Raw genomic sequence first — 19,887 nt, 5'->3', positions numbered from 1 at the left:
GTTTGACTGGCATGAGGTTGGTCCAATCCTGGTCCACAACCACCCCCATCCCCCACTACCACCTACTAAAGGCACAATGACCACACACACAAACACACACACACAACCACCATTCTTCACAATCACCACCTCCCCTGATGGTCGTTCATTCAACCAATCTCACACGTCAAACTCACTCATCCAACCAATCTGAACAATCCAACCCACTCATCCAACCAACCTCACCCATCAAACTCACACATCCAGCTTAAAATTAACTTATTATTTCATATTGCTCACAAAAAAAAATAAATAAATAAACTTTGGAAGAAAATATGTGGCTATTTCCTTTCTCCTGTGGTTAATCATTCTAAACCTGGATTAGCCACAGTGGCCAATTCCTTTTGAAACCCAGAGCACACCCAGGTTGCCCAAATGAGTTGCACAGTAAAACTACTTAGATAAGCAGGGTAGCTTAATATTTTTTCAGTGAAACCACTGATTGCAGAAAGGTGAAAGCAATTACATTTATTTTGTAACCTTTCAAACAAATAATTTCTTCCTGAAGTGAGTTAGGGTTAATTAGGCAAAAAGGGTTTGAATACTTATGCAACTGAGAATCATCTGATTTTCTCTGTTAATCTAACTTACTCACATTTTATTTGCATTTTTTAGCTTTATCACTTTGGAGTAGCTTGTGAAGACTATATATTGTAAAAGATTTGACGGCGCTTAACAGCACCGCCGTCTCAGGGGTTATACCGGCGGCTAGTTCAGCACAGGTCTCGGGTCACGCGCCTCAGATCGCGATACCAAAGTACACCTGGGCCGTACCAGTTGGGGATATAGACCCCAGATACAGACTGGGTTTGATCAGAGACCGAGCGAAGTCTGCCAGTCCGGAACCATTTTGGTTTTAAATACAAATTGAGCGATTGTTCTTCAGCGCGGCACGAATAAATTCAAGGCGGCAACTTTCGTATGAATCAGCCAGATTTATTGGGGAAACATGACACAAGCAAAGCATTCACAATAACGTTATCATTCATCTATAACCCGCTCTTAACTAGGGAGCTACGGATATGGGTTTAAAAAGGGAGCCCAAGCAAAATCAGCCTTAGGCCTGGACAACATGCAGACAGGACACGGAGTACTTGGTGGTGCCTCATGGACGAGAGGAAAAGGGTGTGAGGCAAGAATGCGGCTCGTGACAAGCCGATGTCGTCGGATTCGAGCGCCCAGCTCGAGCACGCAGCGTGGCAAGATGGCGGCGACAACGTCCTTTTGTCGGCACCGCTAACGCACCAGCTTTGGCGCGTCCAGCCCCTGTAAGGTCGACGGGACAAGAGCTAAAGATCCGGTGTGTTCCAGCTGGTTTCTCACAAAGTCCAGTATGCCAATCCAGGCCTGGCCTGTACACCAGACCAGGCCAAATCTGGGTGTTGGGCTCCGCAGGCGGATCGACGGGATGAAAGACGACGTGGTCCAGCCGCGCAGGAGCAAGGACAGTCAGAGGCCTTGTGGTTGGACTCCGGATGAATCTGTGGATCACCTGCAGGCTGGATCCATGGCCGAGGAGGAACAGCCGGCCAAGCCACTCTTCAAGAAGCATATCGCAGACAGACAAGGCAGTTCCTCTTGCCTTCTGAGGAGGGCCTTTTAGACCGCCTCCGGGGACCCGTGATTGGTCCATCGTTCGAGATTGCAGCAGCTCTCCGCCAATGGGTTGCTGGCACGTCTTGCTGATTGATTCTGTCAGGGCGCTGGGTAGGGGCTCGTTAAAAGGGGGGAAGGAAAACAGACTCCTCCTCTTGGTACACCACCACTGTACGAACACTGGACAGCCTGCTACACCTCCCGACACACATGTAACGTCCGATTACCAAACAACCTGGCTAAACATGCATTTAAGGGGTATCTGGGCTAATCCTATATTTAATAACTCACTAAGGGCCCATTTCCACAACAATATTATGTTTGATTTGAAAGAATCATGAAACAAGTTCATGTGGCGTCAACATGTGAAAACTTTTGAAAGGGGTGGAGGGGGAGGGGTGAACACTTTTGCAGGCCACTGGACATCTTGGTTCTCACCCACATTAAGCTTGCTCTCACACTTACTTGACTGACCACGTAAACCCACCATGCTTAAAAATACATCAAGTAATCCCCAAAATGACTGATCGCAAAGGGTGGACAATATGGATACATAAGCAAAATTGTCTGACCGGTTTGTGATTTTGTCAAGGTCTGGGGAGAGGGAAGAGGCTGCTGCCTGTCTGTCAGACGAAAGAGAGAAGTCATGGCAGAGAGTGGATTCAAAGAGATATAGGATTTTCCAGAGAGTCAGTGAGATCATTGATGAAGATTTGTAATAATATGGGGCCAAGAACACTGCCTTGGGGGTATTCCAGCCTTGACAGGGAGAGGGGATGAAAGGGTTCTGTTGAGAGCCACACATCTACAAGAGTGGAGGAAGTCAGTAATCCAAGAGTGGAGTTGGTCTTGAATTCCATAGGCAGACTATTTGGAGAGCAAGGATATTTTCCAGACTGGATCAAAAGCTCGAGGTATGTCCAGAGAGACAGCTCTGATCTCATGTCTGATATTGAGTGCCTCCGCCATTGTTTGGAGAGTGGAAGCAGCATGTCCAAGGTTGAGTGACCAGGTCTGAATCCGAATTGATGATCTGAGATGAGGATGTTGGAGAAAAGGAATGATTTTATGTCAACTGCGATGATGGATTCCATGACCTTGCTGATAACTAGAAGTACAGGAAGCTAATTGGGCTGTAATCAAGGTGATCCGTTTTTGCACCTTTTTATGTAATGTTGGCTGATTTCCAGTTCCCCAGGTGGATACAGGAGACCAGTCCAGAAGAGTTGGAAAAAAATACAAAAAATACCCCCGAGCGGGAGTGCCGGTCATCTCTGCCAGAGGTCGAAAGTAACTCTGTGCCAGACTGGAATCGGGGCAGTTCATAAAGTACGTACGCTCTACTTCCGGGTTTCAAAAACCACCCACCCCCCTCTGTATGCAGGCTCGTGACCACCCACCTCATACATCGCTAATTGCTTGCAAAGCCAGCAGTTCCTTATGAACCGATGTTTGTAAGTCATGACAATGCAGGTCCCTAGTGGTGTAATTTACCTTTTTCTTTTAATATCACAGCACGTCATTTATGAAAATATAAGTACAAATTGACATTCAAGACAATGTTATAAATGAAAGTAAGTGTGCATATAAACTTGTGCTCCATTGTTTTTGTTAAATCTGACAAAAGCTTCAAATGTAATATTTGTCTCGGAGAGTTCCGGTTCTTAATTTAATACTTTTATTTTTGTATGCACTTTATGAACGGCCCATACGGGGAATCAGAGCAAAGTTTAAAGGGCTATAAAATCGGAATGAGAACAAGTTTCAAAAAAATGGCTCCTGTTCTAGATAATAGTCCATAATATCTGAATCACTAATAACATTTGATCTCTCTTGATAAATGAGGGAGGAGATACGATTTGAAATCGACGATTTTCGCAACTTTGACAGCCTCGTGACATTGACCTCGACCTTGGACGACCTTGAAAGTTATATCGTTGTGCATGTCTCATCGCCCTCTCTCCATTCCACTATTGGTTATTTGTCTCCACTCGGTTTGATTGTGGAATGACGGACGGACGTACGGACGGATGGGCGGACAGACTTTGAGACTGTTATTATTAGGTCATCTCGACTGAGATGATAGAGATGACCTAAAAACAAGATAAAAACTGTGAATACACAAAGCACGAATGTGGAAGCAGGTCACACTTTATGACCCGTGAAGACGCAGGGTCAGACAGAATTTTACACGTTTATTTCAATTGTGACGTGGAGCCCCTTTTCCCATTAGCCCTTGATTTCCACTGTCACAGTTTTAACTATCGTGGAATTTTCCAGGAACATCGCACCCATGATATTTGAGGCTTCACTGTATGTCTATTAATTACGTACTATAGATCCGTCAGTCCATTAATTACGTTCTCCTGAAATGCAAGAACGTCGATGAATTACATACTGTTTGAATATAACTACATCTATTAATTACATACTATTGGAACGTGAATAAGTCTGAATTATGTACCAGTGGAATACGAGTACGTCTACCAATTTCGTACTACCGTAATGAAATCTGAGCAAGTCCATTAATTACCCACCACTGGAACATGAGTACATCAACTCATTGCATTCCACCATATTGAAATGCAAGTACAGTAAGTTTATTAATTACATGCTATTGGAAATGCGTACGCAGATTAATTACATAACGTTGGAACATGAGTACATCTATTAATTACGTACTTTTGAAACATGAGTACATCTATTAATTGCGTACCAATTATGTATTGAAATGTATTCATTACATATATTGTAAATTACTAGTGCGGGCCCGTACATGCATAGCCGTCCGTGCGTGCACATACATGCAAAAAAAAAAACAAAAAACAAAAAACAGGAACAGTTTTGACGTCATAGCAGCATGTCCTGTCATTGGTTTGGTAAATAAATAGCCATAACATGGGAACCACTTGTCCGATTAACATCAAGCCTTGAAAAGGCACATCCACAGGTCCCCAGCAATATACCTGGCAAGTTTCAATTAGATCGGACAAGTGGTTGTCGAGAAACAGCGGTCACAGACAGACAGACAGACAGACAGACAGACAGAGACAGACAGAGATGGCTGGAATTATAGATAGATGTAACACACCAACACAAACACGACACAAAACAAGACCTGGCGAGGGTCTGCAATCTCCGATTGCTCTTTCTAGTTTTGTTGATACCTTTAATGCACCATTATATTATGACTTCAAATAGGTGCTGAGAGATGTCATGTGAGGAGGGGATATATTCCATCATTAAAGAAGTGCGGGGGCTGTTTACAAGCCAAGTTACATATTTTTGTCCACATTTCTATTTTTAATTGTGAGTGGGAATGATATGCAAGTCCTACTTTGTGAACATTTAAGTGCCGTACTTCACAAGCTTTAAACATTATACGGAGTTTCCCCAAGACATGCAATGCACAATGAAGAGCACAAACCAAAAGTACTGTCGGGCACCGACATTCATGGGGGATACGTTCCTGAAAAAAAAATGCCGTGAATGTCAAATCCGCGAATGTCGGGACATTGTTTCAATGGGAAAAGGAGGGATAGGTTCCCCATGGTTCGTGATTCATAAGGGAAAAATCAAAAAGCCCGTGAGAAAATGCAAATACGCCCGCAAAAAAAAACAAAAAAAAACGCGAATGCAAGAGGTTACATTTTATGAACCATGAATAAACGGGTTCTGTGAATGTCGGGGTCCGACAGTACATTCATTTGGATTGTGTGGTGTTAAATCAATGATAAACTGCTTGTTCAAATAGGCAGTTTCTACAGATTGCAACTAAATGCTGAAGCAGAAGCACGTACACACAGACTTCATTCAAATTGATAAATTGAGGTTAAATGAATAAAAAAAAAAAACATAAAAATACAGCAGAATTGTGATACATTTGCTTAAAAGTTATTTGTTAATACCAAACACAAGCAAAGTAAACTCACCAGTGCACAGTTCCAATAAGCAACAGGAGTGCCAACAGCCTCAAACTTTCTCACTGCATCTTCCATGTCCCCTTGAACAAGTGCGAGCGTAGCAAAAGCCATTTCAGCCTCCACCATATATCGAGAAACATCAGCAACCTTGTAGCAAGAAAAAGCAACTATTGACATTGGTGATGTGAAAATATTTGGGAAATATTGCTAAACTTTAAATGACGTACCCCAAATGGTGGACGGACTCTAATGCGAAGACGACTTTGAAGAGGGTAGGGTTGGGATTAAAATATATACAGTGGGGAGAACAAGTATTTGATACACTGCCGATTTTGCAAGGTTTTCCCACTTACAAAGCACGTAGAGGGCTGTAATTTTTATCATAGGTACACTTCAACTGCGAAAGACGGAGTCGAAAACAAAAATCCTGAAAATCACATTGTATGATTTTGAAATAACTAATTTGCATTTTATTGCATGAAATAAGTATTTGATACATCAGAAAAACAGAACTTAATATTTGGTACAGAAACCTTTGTTTGCAATTACAGAGATCAGATGTTTCCTGTAGTTCTTAACCAGGTTTGCACAGACTGCAGCAGGGATTTTGGCCCACTCCTCCATACAGATCTTCTCCAGATCCTTCAGGTTTCGGGGCTGTCGCTGGGCAACAGACTTTCAGCTCCCTCCAAAGATTTTCTATTGGGTTCAGGTCTGGAGACTGGCTCGGCCACTCCAGGACCTTGAGATGCTTCTTACAGAGCCACTCCTTATTGCCCTGGCTGTGTGTTTCGCGTCGTTGTCATGCTGGAAGACCCAGCCACGCCCCATCTTCAATGCTCTTGTTGAGGGAAGGAGGTTGTTGGCCAAGATCTCACGATACATGGCCCCATCCATCCTCCCCTCAATACGGTGCAGTCGTCCTGTCCCCTTTGCAGAAAAGCATCCCCAAAGAATGATGTTTCCACCTCCATGCTTCACGGTTGGGATGGTATTCTTGGGGTTGTAATCATCCTTCTTCTTCCTCCAAACACGGCGAGTGGAGTTTAAACCAAAAAGCTCTATTTTGGTCTCATCAGACCACATGACCTTCTCCCATTCCTCCTCTGGATCATCCAGATTGTCATTGGCAAACTTCAGACGGGCCTGGACATGTGCTGGCTTGAGCAGAGGGACCTTGCGTGCACTGCAGGATTTTAATCCATGACGGCGTAGTGTGTTACTTATGGTTTTCTTTGATACTGTGGTCCCAGCTCTCTTCAGGTCATTGACCAGGTCCTGCCATGTAGTTCTGGGCTGATCCCTCACCTTTCTCATGATCATTGAGGCTCCACAAGGTGAGATATTGCATGGAGCCCCAGACCGAGGGAGATCGAGTGTTATCTTGAACTTCTTCCATTTTCTAATAATTGCGCCAACAGTTGTTGCCTTCTCACCAAGCTGCTTGCCTATTGTCCTGTAGCCCATCCCAGCCTTGTGCAAGTCTACAATTTTGTCCCTGATGTCCTTAGACAGCTCTCTGGTCTTGCCCATTGTGGAAAGGTTAGAGTCTGATTGATTGAGTGTGGACAGCTGTCTTTTATGCAGATAACGAGTTCAAACAGGTGCAGTTAATACAGGTAATGAGTGGAGAATGGGAGGGCTTCTTAAAGACAAAACTAACAGGTCTGTGAGAGCTGGAATTCTTCCTGGTTGGTAGGTGATCAAATACTTATTTCATGCAATAAAATGCAAATTAATTATTTAAAAATCATACAATGTGATTTTCAGCATTTTTGTTTTAGATTCCATCTTTCACAGTTGAAGTCTACCTATGATAAAAAAATTACAGACCTCTACGTGCTTTGCAAGTGGGAAAACCTGCAAAATCGGCAGTGTATCAAATACTTGTTCTCCCCACTGTATATATATATATATACATACAAAAAAATTAAATAAAATAAAATAACATTATAAAAATAATAATAATAATAATAATAATAATAATAATAATAAACTTTAAACCAACGGTAAGACAACCACCAATTTATGTACTGCTTTCCTTGCTCAAATAATTATAGATTTCTCAATGTTGCACATGCTTTCAAATCCTGTGACAAATTGTTCACACAAACGCAAACCAACCCAAAAGTGCAGACAAGCCAACCCAAGGGCGCAGCAAAAAAAAAATAAAAAAATAAAAAAAAAAAAACAGTGAAACACAGCTTACTGCAGTTGGGAAAACTCGACCCCCCACCAAAAAATATGCTGGTAGAATCATAGCACCTGTACATCTTTGCTGCGGAAGTGCAAAAAAAGTGGATCGATAGGCTCAGCTATAGCTCTGCGATTCTTGACCAAGTGCAGCATTGGTCGCACCTTCTGCCAGTAGTGCACACCACGGCCTACACATCCCCGGCGTACAGTCTCCACACTCACAGTACTACCCTGCACCCCACAAACAAATGACATCAGCAAAATTGTAATAATGGGAATTTTTAAAGTGTCAATCATATATTAACAGCACATTAATATTTATTTTGAAAATCTAGAAAGGTGAGAAAACAAATGGAAGATGGGTAACATAAGGGATATTTGGGTGTTATGGCAAAACTGGACAAAAAAAAACAAACAAACAATAAAAACCAGGTGCATTAAACCTGGATGATAAAGCCAGGATATCCATCTTGTTCTCATCCAACCAACATGTCTTGCTCTTGCTCTCATTCTTCATTCTTCTCCACATCCCTTATGAATCCAAGTTTCCCTAAATTTTGTTTCTTAATTGTGCTGTTGCTCCTCATTCTCTCATTTATTCTTTCTCTCTCCCTCCCTCTCTGTTCTTTTCATTCTGTTATATCCTATTCCATTGTGTTCAAGCTCCAACATGAACCTCAATAACACATACAAAAAGGGAATGAGGGAGATCTCTCTAGGGCATTACCCAGGAATAACAAAAAGGTCAGTGTGAAATGGACATGTGAATTGTAAGTGCACATAAAATCATCCTGGACAATGCTGTTTCTGTCTTTAATGGGTTAATAAACAATACCAAATGGTCAATATTAACTTGTTGATTTTTTTTTTTTAAACCAACAGATTGTAGGGAGGATGAAAACACAAACACCTCCTTCACTGGAAGGGAAAATAAAATACAAAAGCAGCCAATATGGAAATAAATAAATAAACAAACTATGAGAGGGGAGAAAAAAAAGACAGTAAAAACACATTTTATAACTCCTGCATATTATTCGCATAACGAGTGAAGAAAAATAAGGTGTGTGGTAACCTGTAGGTAAGAAGGGTGGGTGTGATAAAGATTAATGAAGGTAGTAAGTTTAAGAGTAAGCTTAGCATATCTGCAGAGGGTTAAATGACTCAAGAGGTTTATAAGATGATGCTTTAGCCCACATTCATGTTTGAGCGACATTTGACTCGAGTGAAGTCACTCATTTGTCAAGTACAAATCTCAACCTACTTGGTCTCGGATAACAAAGACTGATGATAAAGGAGAGGGTGTGGGTGGGGGGGGGGAAGGAGGGGGGCAATTCCACGTTTATGTTTCCTCTTAACATTCTTTGTATATACCGTTATATTGTGATAGGCAAAAGACAAAGAATGATAAACACAAGTGACATCTTCCTTTGGAAACAAAGAAGTTGCAGAACAAATCAAAAAATTACGTATTAAGATGGAAGAGAAAAAAGTTTTGCTGAAGATTGATGGTACTGTAAATTTTAATGATAAACTGCCTTTCATTTTGCTTCTCAAAATTGATTATTCGAGATTGAATAATCACCAATTCCATTCCCCAATTCAGTTTTACAAAGGTGCTTTGGGACCTACAGAGCTGATGAATTAACCAATGGATGCATGCTGTAACCTCATTCATACTTTAGCTTCTCTATGCACAAGCAGCAGAAATCAAACATCGATTCATATTTGGGAATGATCATAACTGCCTTAAAAACATGGCTGCAGATGCAAATACCATGCACACCTTGGTTAAAAGGTGACGCGCCCAGTGAATGAGCAACATCGGCTGCAGACCATGCCCAGTGAGTGCACGTAATGTGGGCAGTTCATGTTGCACGGCAAGGCGCAGCTTAGCCAGAGTGCCAGGCCTGCAATAAAAAACATGCAAAATTAGTTGGCATTTCCCACCATAAATTCCACAATGAGTTCACAAGAACGAAACTTTGACCCAAAATGTACGAGGCAACTTGCTGTCTTTCGTAGCACAAATACTCGAGCCAAGATTAATTGCACATGAACTATGAAAGGAAAGAGGCTCCTTTGAAAGAAAAGAGACAGAGGATCCTTTGCAATGACTTTTGTACTACTTTCCTAAGGTAGACTGGTTGATTGTCTTTTCAATCTTTCTATGGTTTGTCATCCACCTACCCCCGCTCCACTCTCCAGCACAACCAGTGAGACCACGTTCATCCAGCAAATCCTCAGTCCAGACTGTTCACCTGCAAACCTTAGTCTCTCTTTTCCCTGCCCACGGAAATGCCTTACTGTGTCTGTCCAAACACATTCCTCCCTCCAACACCACCTGATTTCAGTTCACAGTTGCATTTCCCATTTCCACAAATCAGCTGGTTTTTGGGGTGTTTTAATTCCTGCATGCATCTTACCATATTCCATATATTTTTTGCAGGCCATGTTTGTATCTCTATCAAATGTCTTATTTCCTCCTACAATGGTGGAAATTTCTTCATCCTCTGTTGTTTTTGCTCTTCCATGAGCCTTGAGTTTTTTGTTGTTTTATTTAAACCCTTTCCCTACTAAATAAATAAACAAAACATGACATTTTCAACTTGTAAAGCAAAATTCATATTCTGCTGTAATCACTGGCTTGTACTTCACAGGACGAAACTTACGGTGCTTTGTCATTCAGGGTACTGTAGACAGCTTTCCACCATCGACAATGCCGCTCGGTGACTAGCATCCGGCACAGGCCGAGGGGAAGCAGCCTCGGTTCATCAGGAGCTCGTAAATGACCAATCTTTTCACTAAGCTGTGCCGAAGCCATATAAATTATGCCTTGCAGAAATACCTGCATACACCAGGCATGACAGATTATTACCAATTTCTAAAAGAAAGTTCAAGCAAAAATGGAAAGAGTAAGGCAAGCTACAAGCCTCCAAGTCAAGCAGACAAGTTGTCTCAGCAGCATCAGATTCTAAACGCTCAGTCTCGAGGCGTAGGCGTGGAAACAAAGGTGACAGCCAGCGCAGCAGGTCGGGCTGTGGCTTGGGGAGGTTATGCCACACCAGGCCAAGCCAAGCAACAGGCTGCAGCTCACCAGGCTGATGGACAATAGCAACTGGAGGACAAAAATCACATGCCCATCAAACCATACACGAGGGATCGAGTATGTTATTGTCATCTTCGACTCCAAATTTTCAATTTTATTCCCACATCCACCATTAATTTCAGCCACCTTCAAAATTATCATCAAATCCTCACCTCCATCATATTCCATGAGATCCTGGAGCAGAGGCATTTCTGCTTCAACCACATTCTGCTCCGCAAAGGCCAGCACAGCACTGGGGTTGCCCGGAGGAGACCCAAAAGCAGCCACACAAATTGCCTCAAAACCTGGCTGCCCAGACAATGTATCCACCACCTCGCTTAAGTATCCAGGTGGCTTACCTTCAGACAATATGTGCAGCATGTGCCCTGTGTGCAGTAATGAAGGTCCGGGGGAAGGGATGGGAATGCACAAGTATTAGCTGTAAATGAAATTCGAGATGGGAACCATTATGTTCCAATGCTTTACAGTATCAAACCAGATACTCCATCCATCCATTGGGACCATACTCTGTACAGAGCGTCGGTGCTGCCGAAGGAGTCTCCTGGGATATTGAGCACAATCCTGTATGGTCCACCACTCTGACTCAGATACTCAAATGGCTCAATCATCCCAGCAAGATGGTATTCATTTTGCCGACCTCGGAAGGATGACAGGCTGAGTCAACACCACCTGGTATCAATTTAACGGCCAAGCGGGATTTGACTCAAGACCCGAGAATCCCAAGCCCACCACCATAACTATTAAGCCAACACCAGGCATGAACGGCACTTGGTAGAGCACATATAATATAGTCGTGGCAAAAAATATTGGCACCCTTGCACTTTTTTCAAATACCTCCCAATTTTCTCCAAAAACAAGTTTAAATTGACAAAAGTATTTGTCTCCACAATTCTATATTTCAATGTTAATATGACAGAACCTTTGTTTTTGATTCAGAACTTAATATATCCTTTTAAATGAGATAATAAAAAGAAATGGCATCGACAAAATTATTGACACCCTCGACTTAATATTTAGTTGCACAGCATTTGGACAAAATAACTGCAGTCAAGCACTTCCTGTAGCCATGAATGAGCTTCCTAGACCTTTCTACTGGCAGTTTGGCCCACTCTTCTTGTGCAAACTGCTCCAGTTCTCCAAGATTTGAAGGGTGCCTTCTCTCAACTGGTGTTTTCAGATCTCAACACAGGTGTTCAATGGGATTTAGATCTGGACTCATTGCTGGCCACTTCAAAACAGTCCAGCATTTTGTCTTGAACCATTCCTGGGTGCTTTCTGAAGTGTGTTTGAGGTCAATGTCCAAAGACCAATGACCTTCGATGGAGACCCAGCTTTCTGACAGTGGGTTGAACATTGCTCTCCAAAATGCCTTGGTAATCTCCTGATTTCATGATGCCATGCACACATTCAAGATACCCAGTGCCAGAGGCAGCACAGCAAGCCCAAAACACCACTGAAGCTCCTCCATGTTTGACTGTGGGGAAGGTGTTCTTTTCTTTGAAGGCTTCATTTTGTTTTCTGTAAAGAGATGATGTGCTTTCCCAAAAAGCTCTAATTTGGTCTCATCTGACCAAAGGACATTGTCCAAGAATGATTTTGGCTTGTTCAGGTGTGTTTTGGAAAACTCCAGTCAGGCTTTCTTCTGTCTCTGTCTCTCTCAGCAGTGGGGTCCTCCTGGGTCTCCTACCATAGAACCCCTTTCATTGAGTTGGCGATGGATGGTGCGAGTTGAAACTGTCCTACCTTGTGTCTGAAGGTCAGCTTGAATCTGTTTGGCAGTTGATCGAGGTGCTTTCTCCAACATTCAAACAATCCTTCACTGCAATTTCAATCAAGTTTTCTCTTGCAGCCACGTTCAGTGAGGTTGGCTGCAGTGCCATCGGCCTTAAACTTCCTGATAACATTGCGTACGGTGGACACAGGAACATCAGAGTCTCTAGAGATGGACTTGTAGCCTTGAGATTGTCCATGATTGTCTACAATCTTGTGTCCGACCTCCTCTGCGTGTACCGCAATGAGCATGAAGAAAGAAAAAAAAAAAAAGAAAACCAGTGACACAAAACAGCAGGATGACTCCTTTTCTCTATTCATACTGGTTGAATGAGTGATTTTTATATTGCAGGCACCTGTAACTCACCACAAGCGAGTTCAATTCCAAAGTAAAAAGAGAATCACCTGTTTGAAATGTAATTATTTCTCACAACTTCTAAAAGGTGCCGATAATACTGTCTGGGCCATTTTAAGATTTCTGTGTGGAATAAGCAAAGGTCTAATCATTTTTTCAGATTTTTTGTTTTGTTCCACTGTAGTCTGAAGAAATACATATGTGGATACCAAATTTTTTTTTTAATTTCAACAATTTTCTAGAAGAAATGGTGCAATATTTGAAAAAAGTGCAAGGGTGCCAATATTTTTGGCCACGACTGTACCTCCGCCAGTCTGAACAGTTTACGTTTTATATCCCACTGACAGGCCGGATCAGTATCCAGACGTGAACCAGATAAGAATATAATCACCTTGTACTTGTCACCTACCCAAATCATCCACCAAGTTTAGTCGTAACCCATCCACAACTTTTTGAATTATTGCTATATACTGTTGAGGGCCGGGTGTCGGGTGAGAAGACCATTGGGGGGGGAAGCTATCTCGGGATCCCACCAGACTCCCCGGAATTGCAATTGCAGGCTGTCGCACATGGATAATTCCGTGACGCGGCGGGTCACTAACCGACTGTGAACGCCAATAACTCAACCACGTGACTTGGGGTCCTCCGTCTTGTTAATCCAGTTACCTAAAAATAACCACGTGATTTAATTACCGAGGTAAACACGCTCGGTACACCTTGTCCAAACCAGATCAGATGCAGCCGAGCGACATTGCTAAGGACGTACCGGCTAAAAAGAACGGATTATTGGAAATAAAGTCCCGGCTAAGTTAGGATACGGACCATGCTGAATCAATGAAAGAACAGACAAAAAGGAGCTGGGAACATTTCTACAAAGGATTTATTAACAGGCAGGCGAGGAAAGGTATGTCGCACAGTGAATGTTGTTTATTGTTGTCCGTAGCAGGAATCGGAAGAAATGTAAGAGGTGTGCAATATACAAGCAACTTTCAAAAGCAGACACAGAGCAGAGTAATCCATAATTATTGTACACTCTTAACTTAAACGAGGACAGGTGCCAGGACACACACACACACACACACACACACACACACACACACACACACACACACACACACACACACACACACACACACACACACACACACACACACACACACACACACACACACACACACACACACACCGATGAAGAGGAGTTGATGAAGAGTAAAATTACCCCCGTGTGGGGGTGACGGTCATCTCTATAATACCACAAGTTCTCAATGTTCAGTTATGACTGAAGACGACTGCGCAGTTTGGTTAAAGATGACTCTGCATTTAGGCACGCGCGCACGAAATTATATTTTGAAAATAAATGCCGACATTTACATTTTGGGTTTTGAAACTTGTTCACCTTTGGCGGAAAATGTATAAATATAAAAGGCTAAAAATGTGTTTTATATTTATATTTCATTTCTCCTTCCTTCCTTCTTTGTGAATCGCATCGGCGTTTTTGGCCATCTTCCAGATCACGTGACGATCAAATGGGAAGGAAATTCAAAAATCTGTCCAGTTAGATACAAGATATTTTTTACTATCATAATCAATAAACAGTTGCCGAATATCTTGTAGCATGGCAGACTAGATATGTTTTGAAAATGGCGATTTTTATAACTTACGTGACCTCGACCCTGACCTTGAACACGGACAGAAGTTATATCGTTGTGCAACACTCATCGACCTCTACCCACATACTAAGTTTCATCAATATTGGAAAGAAAAATTGACGGACGGACATACGTACGGACGGACATACGGACATTTGGTCCGGCTTTATTAGGTCATCTCGGTAGAGATGACCTAAAAAAGAGAGAAGATGAGGCTAACGGTCTCTCAATACCTTGCATGATTGCCCGATTGCACCACCAGTACATTTTGGGGGGAGGCTCCACTCGGCGATACCTCCCTGACAGCTGGCGAGTCGTCTCTTGCTTCGTGCAGCGAGCGTCGGTCCAGAGAATGAGACTTGGGTGGAGTCAAAAACCAATGGGTGCGAGAGAGGCGGAGTCCGAAGCAAGTGGGCGGAGAAGGGGGGAGAAGTGGTGAAGAAGGCGGAGTCAGAAGGCGAATGGTTGAAGATGAATTCCAGGCCAAGACGAATCGACAGGACTAAGTGAGCAAGAAAGCCGACACATGAACAACACTTGAACGACGACTACTACTAGAACGACGACGACTACTACTCTCACTGCCCCATGACCCGTCCTTTTATAGATCCGGTGGTGCGGGGCAGGGGCGACGACCCAAAGCGATGTGTCGTCACCCAAATCGGGCTCTCTGGTTGGGCCCCGTCCAGCACACGGGCCAGCCGCCATGACCGGAAACGGCTCTACTTCATTTCTGGCCAGATGGTTCCAAGCTGCAGAATCGTCTCACTCCGAGCACTGTGACATAAATCGCTTTGCACCGAACCCCATGCCGTGACCGAGCGACCCGCGGTTGGTGCTGGTCAATGTGCCTGCTCCATGGTGTGCCACGCGACCTGAGCGATCTGGCCACACAGCATGCCTCTGCATGATAGCAGCTGCATCGAGGCGGAGGTGCAGGAGGATGTCTGCCATCCGCGGGAGACATTTGTTGCCATCGTGGTGAGCGAAGACTGATGCTAAGATGTTATTGTAGCCCCATGCGCAGACCCGACCAAGGATATGTGTTATTCGTGCCCAGTTCTGCACGATGATAAAGTATCACGGCTGCACGAGAGTCCGCCCGCCATCGAGCATGCGCCGTACAATTCAATGATAAACCACCCCGGGGCCGTGTTTGGGTCTGCCGCCCTGATCCGTGTAATGAACTCAGGGAAAAGATTGGAAGAGAGGATAGACACAAGTATTAAATTGGGATTCGGATTGGAAGGAGATAGATATACGTATTTATTAGATGGGCATTTGGAAATGGGTTGGAAAGGGCACGACCACGTGTGCTTTGCAAGTTGCCAGCATTTAGGGTGGTTTCTGCCATCTCCTCGGTAAGTGTTCCGTGTAGCGTGGGCGTCGTGTTGGGTGCACTTTCTGTCCATCGGCTTTACGATGAAGTGTCCTACTGTGTTGAAGCAGATTAAACATTCAAAAGCAATTCAACATCCCCCTTCATGCCCACCATTCCTCCCCTCTTAATCCCTTTTTAAAAAATTCCTTTCTAGTCTGTTGATGTGTTTCTTTTATAAATTGTTCTGCAATTCAGTAAACCAGAGAATCAGTAAAATAAAACAAAATAAAAATCACTTTTGTCTGTCGTTTTCCACCGACACCATTCCTTAATGAACGGTGCGCGAAAAGCTCGTAGTGTGAGATAACCGTCACAACTCAGCTCAAAACCTACGATAGGTCGAATTTAAACTGTGCAAAATCGGTACACAAAGAAGTTGCCAGATTGATCAAAACCTGTGATATTTAAGGGTTTACTATGTTACAATCGAGGGATAAAATGGCAATTTCCACATCTATTGTACATGTTGCCATGCCATAGTGTTACGAATCTGGAAGCCATTGCACACAAACAGCTCGAGTCCCCGTAGTTCAGTTATTTCGATAAGTATGTGTTTATAGTTCTGTCTAATGGGAATTTCGTGTGTGCGCTGTTATTTTTTGTTAGGTTTTTACAACAACAACTATAACAACAACGCTCCCGCATTCGACCCGGTCACCATTGCCCATGTGTTTTTGCCTAAAGGCGTGGGCAGAGCCTCCAACGCCTCAGATCGAGGCTCCACCCCAAGGCAGGGCATGGATGCTTCCTCCAGCGAATGAGCGAAGGGCGAGCATGACACGCACACCCCAGCCAATCGGGAGGTGACCACGAGTCATCCGACAACCCCTCGTCCAATCAGGAGGCGAGTGGCGAGGAGAAGAGACCCCTCCCACCTCAGAAGAGTAGAGTGGTTGTGAGGACCAAGGTTCGGTAGAGAGGAGATTGTGGCGATTGCCGAGCGGTCTGTCGTTGTGGTTGTCGACGAGGGCTCTGCAGACGGTTGTAGTCGTGGTTGGAGCGGTCTGTGGTCCTTTGGAGGGAAAGTCTGGTGATAGAGCAGCCAGGCTCATGGACTTCGGGTCGTGGGTTCGAGTCGGTGTGACCGCATGATGCGGGACAGGTACCCCGGCCCGGCTCTACGGAATAGACCCACGGGGTCGAGTGTGTATGTGTATGGATATGTGTGTGTGTATGTGTATGGATATGTGTGTGTGTATGTGTATGGATATGTGTGTGTGTATGTGTGTATGTGTGTATGTGTATGGATATGTGTGTGTGTACGTGTGTATGTGTGTATGTGTGTATGTGTATGGATATGTGTGTGTGTATGTGTGTATGTGTGTATGTGTGTATGTGTATGGATATGTGTGTGTGTATGTGTGTATGTGTGTATGTGTGTATGTGTGTATGTGTGTATGTGTGTATGTGTGTATGTGTGTATGTGTGTATGTGTGTATGTGTGTATGTGTGTATGTGTGTATGTGTGTATGTGTGTATGTGTGTGTGTGTGTATGTGTGTATGTGTGTGTATGTGTGTATGTGTGTATGTGTGTATGTGTGTATGTGTGTATGTGTGTGTGTGTGTGTGTATGTGTGTGTGTGTGTGTGTGTGTGTGTATGTGTGTATGTGTGTATGTGTGTATGTGTGTATGTGTGTATGTGTGTGTGTGTGTGTGTGTGTGTGTGTGTGTGTGTGTGTGTGTGTGTGTGTGTGTGTGTGTGTGTGTGTGTGTGTGTGTGTGTGTGTGTGTGTGTGTGTGTGTGTGTGTGTGTGTGTGTGTGTGTGTGTGTGTGTGTGTGTGTGTGTGTGTGTGTGTGTGTGTGTGTGTGTGTGTGTGTGTGTGTGTGTGTGTGTGTGTGTGTGTGTGTGTGTGTGTGTGTGTGTGTGTGTGTGTGTGTGTGTGTGTGTGTGTGTGTGTGTGTGTGTGTGTGTGTGTGTGTGTGTGTGTGTGTGTGTGTGTGTGTGTGTGTGTGTGTGTGTGTGTGTGTGTGTGTGTGTGTGTGTGTGTGTGTGTGTGTGTGTGTGTGTGTGTGTGTGTGTCCGTGGGCCCCGTCTTTAAGTTGGATTGTTAAGTGCTTTTGCTCATTGTACATTGCCTGCCTTTTATTCGTGATAACTCTGCTCTGTGTTTCCCTCCCCGATTATTCTTTGTAAAATAAACCCGTTAAATGTACCAGCTAGTTTTGTGCGCTTTCCTTCATTGGCCTCGCAAGGTGCGTATTGAGAATTAGTAAGGCCGTTCGTGCCGTAGATTGTTCATTTGGTCCAGCGCGGCTTTGGTAACTTCCGCTAGGTTACACCGGATCCGAGTCAGTGATAGCGACTCGATTCAGACAAAGTCGGTCGAGGGTGTGGTTTTCCCCGGTTGTTGGACGACGTGGGTATTTAGGTATATTGACATTGGGCAATTAACCCTACCCCACACCATCGAAATATTGTCGACCACGGTCCGTTAAGGGACCCGTGAACTCGCGGACTTATCTGAGAGTCGCGACCTAAATTCCGGGTGCTCGGTGGGAGATGACTCCACTGCTCCACCTAGTGGTCGTGTGTCACCACCGAACCCCGGCCCACAACAATATAAGAGTATATGATCCTTTGTCAGTCAACATATGTATATTATACAAAAGCTAAACGAGACATAATTTGATGTCACGACATTGACCAATATTCCTCCACCCACATCATTATACATATAATTATACCGAGTTTGATTGAAATATTCAGGTGTTCTCAAGTATCACATTTTTACCTGATATCACCTTTGACCTCTTGATGCCAAAACCGAATCAGTTAATCTTTGCATCATAGTATTGTTACGGTTGTGGGGGTAGATGGAGGAATTTCAAAGCAAAGTTAGGATTGTATAGAGTTGCTTGGTCCGTGGACATGTAGGTGACATCTCAATGTAAGCAAAGTAGGGAAACTGTGAGTGGTACTTGTCACCACACAAGGGGTGGTGCTGTGTTAAATAGATAGGGATCAAGGCCAATTTCCCACAGTATGAAATTGCCCCCTATGACCTTTTCCTACGTTTTTACATTCACAAGCCAACAATAAAAGAAGTGTATTTATAACAACAACAACAACAACAACAACAACAACAACAACAACAACAACCATAACAATCCAAACGTGTGGAGCAGGCAGAAGCCCCACCTTCCTGGTTTTCGTGCCAACAAGCCACGCTGAGAGGTGGATGATTGATGGGCGTGATGTCAGGGAGCGGGTGGTTGAAGGGTTCGAAGAGCAGAGTAATTGTGAGGAGAACGTGGCTGGACGGAGGACCTCACTTTGCTCTCCTCTCGGCACAACCAAATGGCTGCACGATTTTCGTGTTGGTGCTGGTGAATTTGCAGCGTGCTGGACAAGACGCTAACCATTCCTGTTTGGCTGAGTTTCAAAGTCGTACGATTATAAGAAAGAGGAGTGCACCTCTCCACGAATTCATCGTTATCCAATTGTGTGTTCAAGGAGAAAGGAGGGCGACCGTAGTGAGCAGATCTCATGTAATAGAGGAACATTCGGCATTTTTGTTCATGAGAAACCACACAGCGGTTTGTGAGCCCTTACGTTGAATACTGCCCCACAAATTACCGCACGTACTTTTTCCCGTCCAGAGAGCGGTTGGGCGCCATTTTGAGGTACGTCTTCCCACGCAGAACGAAGCGGTTAGATCGCAAAGTTCAACCTGAAGGGCACTCAGTGGAGCGCATATCTCTGCCAGATAATGCCTGATCCACGAGAACATACGGGCCCAATATATTGTTACGGCTGTGGAAATTCGCATTACACGATAAAGGGCACTCAGGTGAAATATCTCCATAGGTACATGTGTAGTTAGCCCAAACCCGTTGTATAGAGGGAATTTATGTGAGCCATCCGGGCT

The 19,887-nt window shown here is 43.8% G+C and overlaps 1 protein-coding gene across 7 annotated transcripts in view; it reads right to left on the bottom strand.

The window, feature by feature from the left end:
• LOC147026564 (E3 SUMO-protein ligase RanBP2-like) overlaps positions 1-19,887 on the bottom strand; it is a 128,654-nt gene that overhangs the window by 73,879 nt on the left and 34,888 nt on the right. For all 7 annotated transcript variants that reach the window (XM_085882118.1, XM_085882111.1, XM_085882115.1 and 4 more), the window contains exons 9-14: positions 11,013-11,225; positions 10,685-10,869; positions 10,424-10,599; positions 9,538-9,661; positions 7,824-7,985; positions 5,568-5,705 (exon numbers count right to left, since the gene is read on the bottom strand). In XM_085882118.1, the coding sequence (XP_085738244.1) occupies positions 5,568-5,705; positions 7,824-7,985; positions 9,538-9,661; positions 10,424-10,599; positions 10,685-10,869; positions 11,013-11,225 (998 nt within the window). The remainder of the gene's footprint in view (positions 1-5,567; positions 5,706-7,823; positions 7,986-9,537; positions 9,662-10,423; positions 10,600-10,684; positions 10,870-11,012; positions 11,226-19,887) is intronic.

Source organism: Eptatretus burgeri, chromosome 5 (assembly GCF_056783735.1).
Source record: "Eptatretus burgeri isolate ZD-2024b chromosome 5, Ebu_testis_v1, whole genome shotgun sequence".
Classification (NCBI taxonomy): domain Eukaryota; kingdom Metazoa; phylum Chordata; class Myxini; order Myxiniformes; family Myxinidae; genus Eptatretus; species Eptatretus burgeri.
Note: the sequence above shows the minus strand (reverse complement) of the source record. Positions and strands in the feature narration are given on the sequence as shown.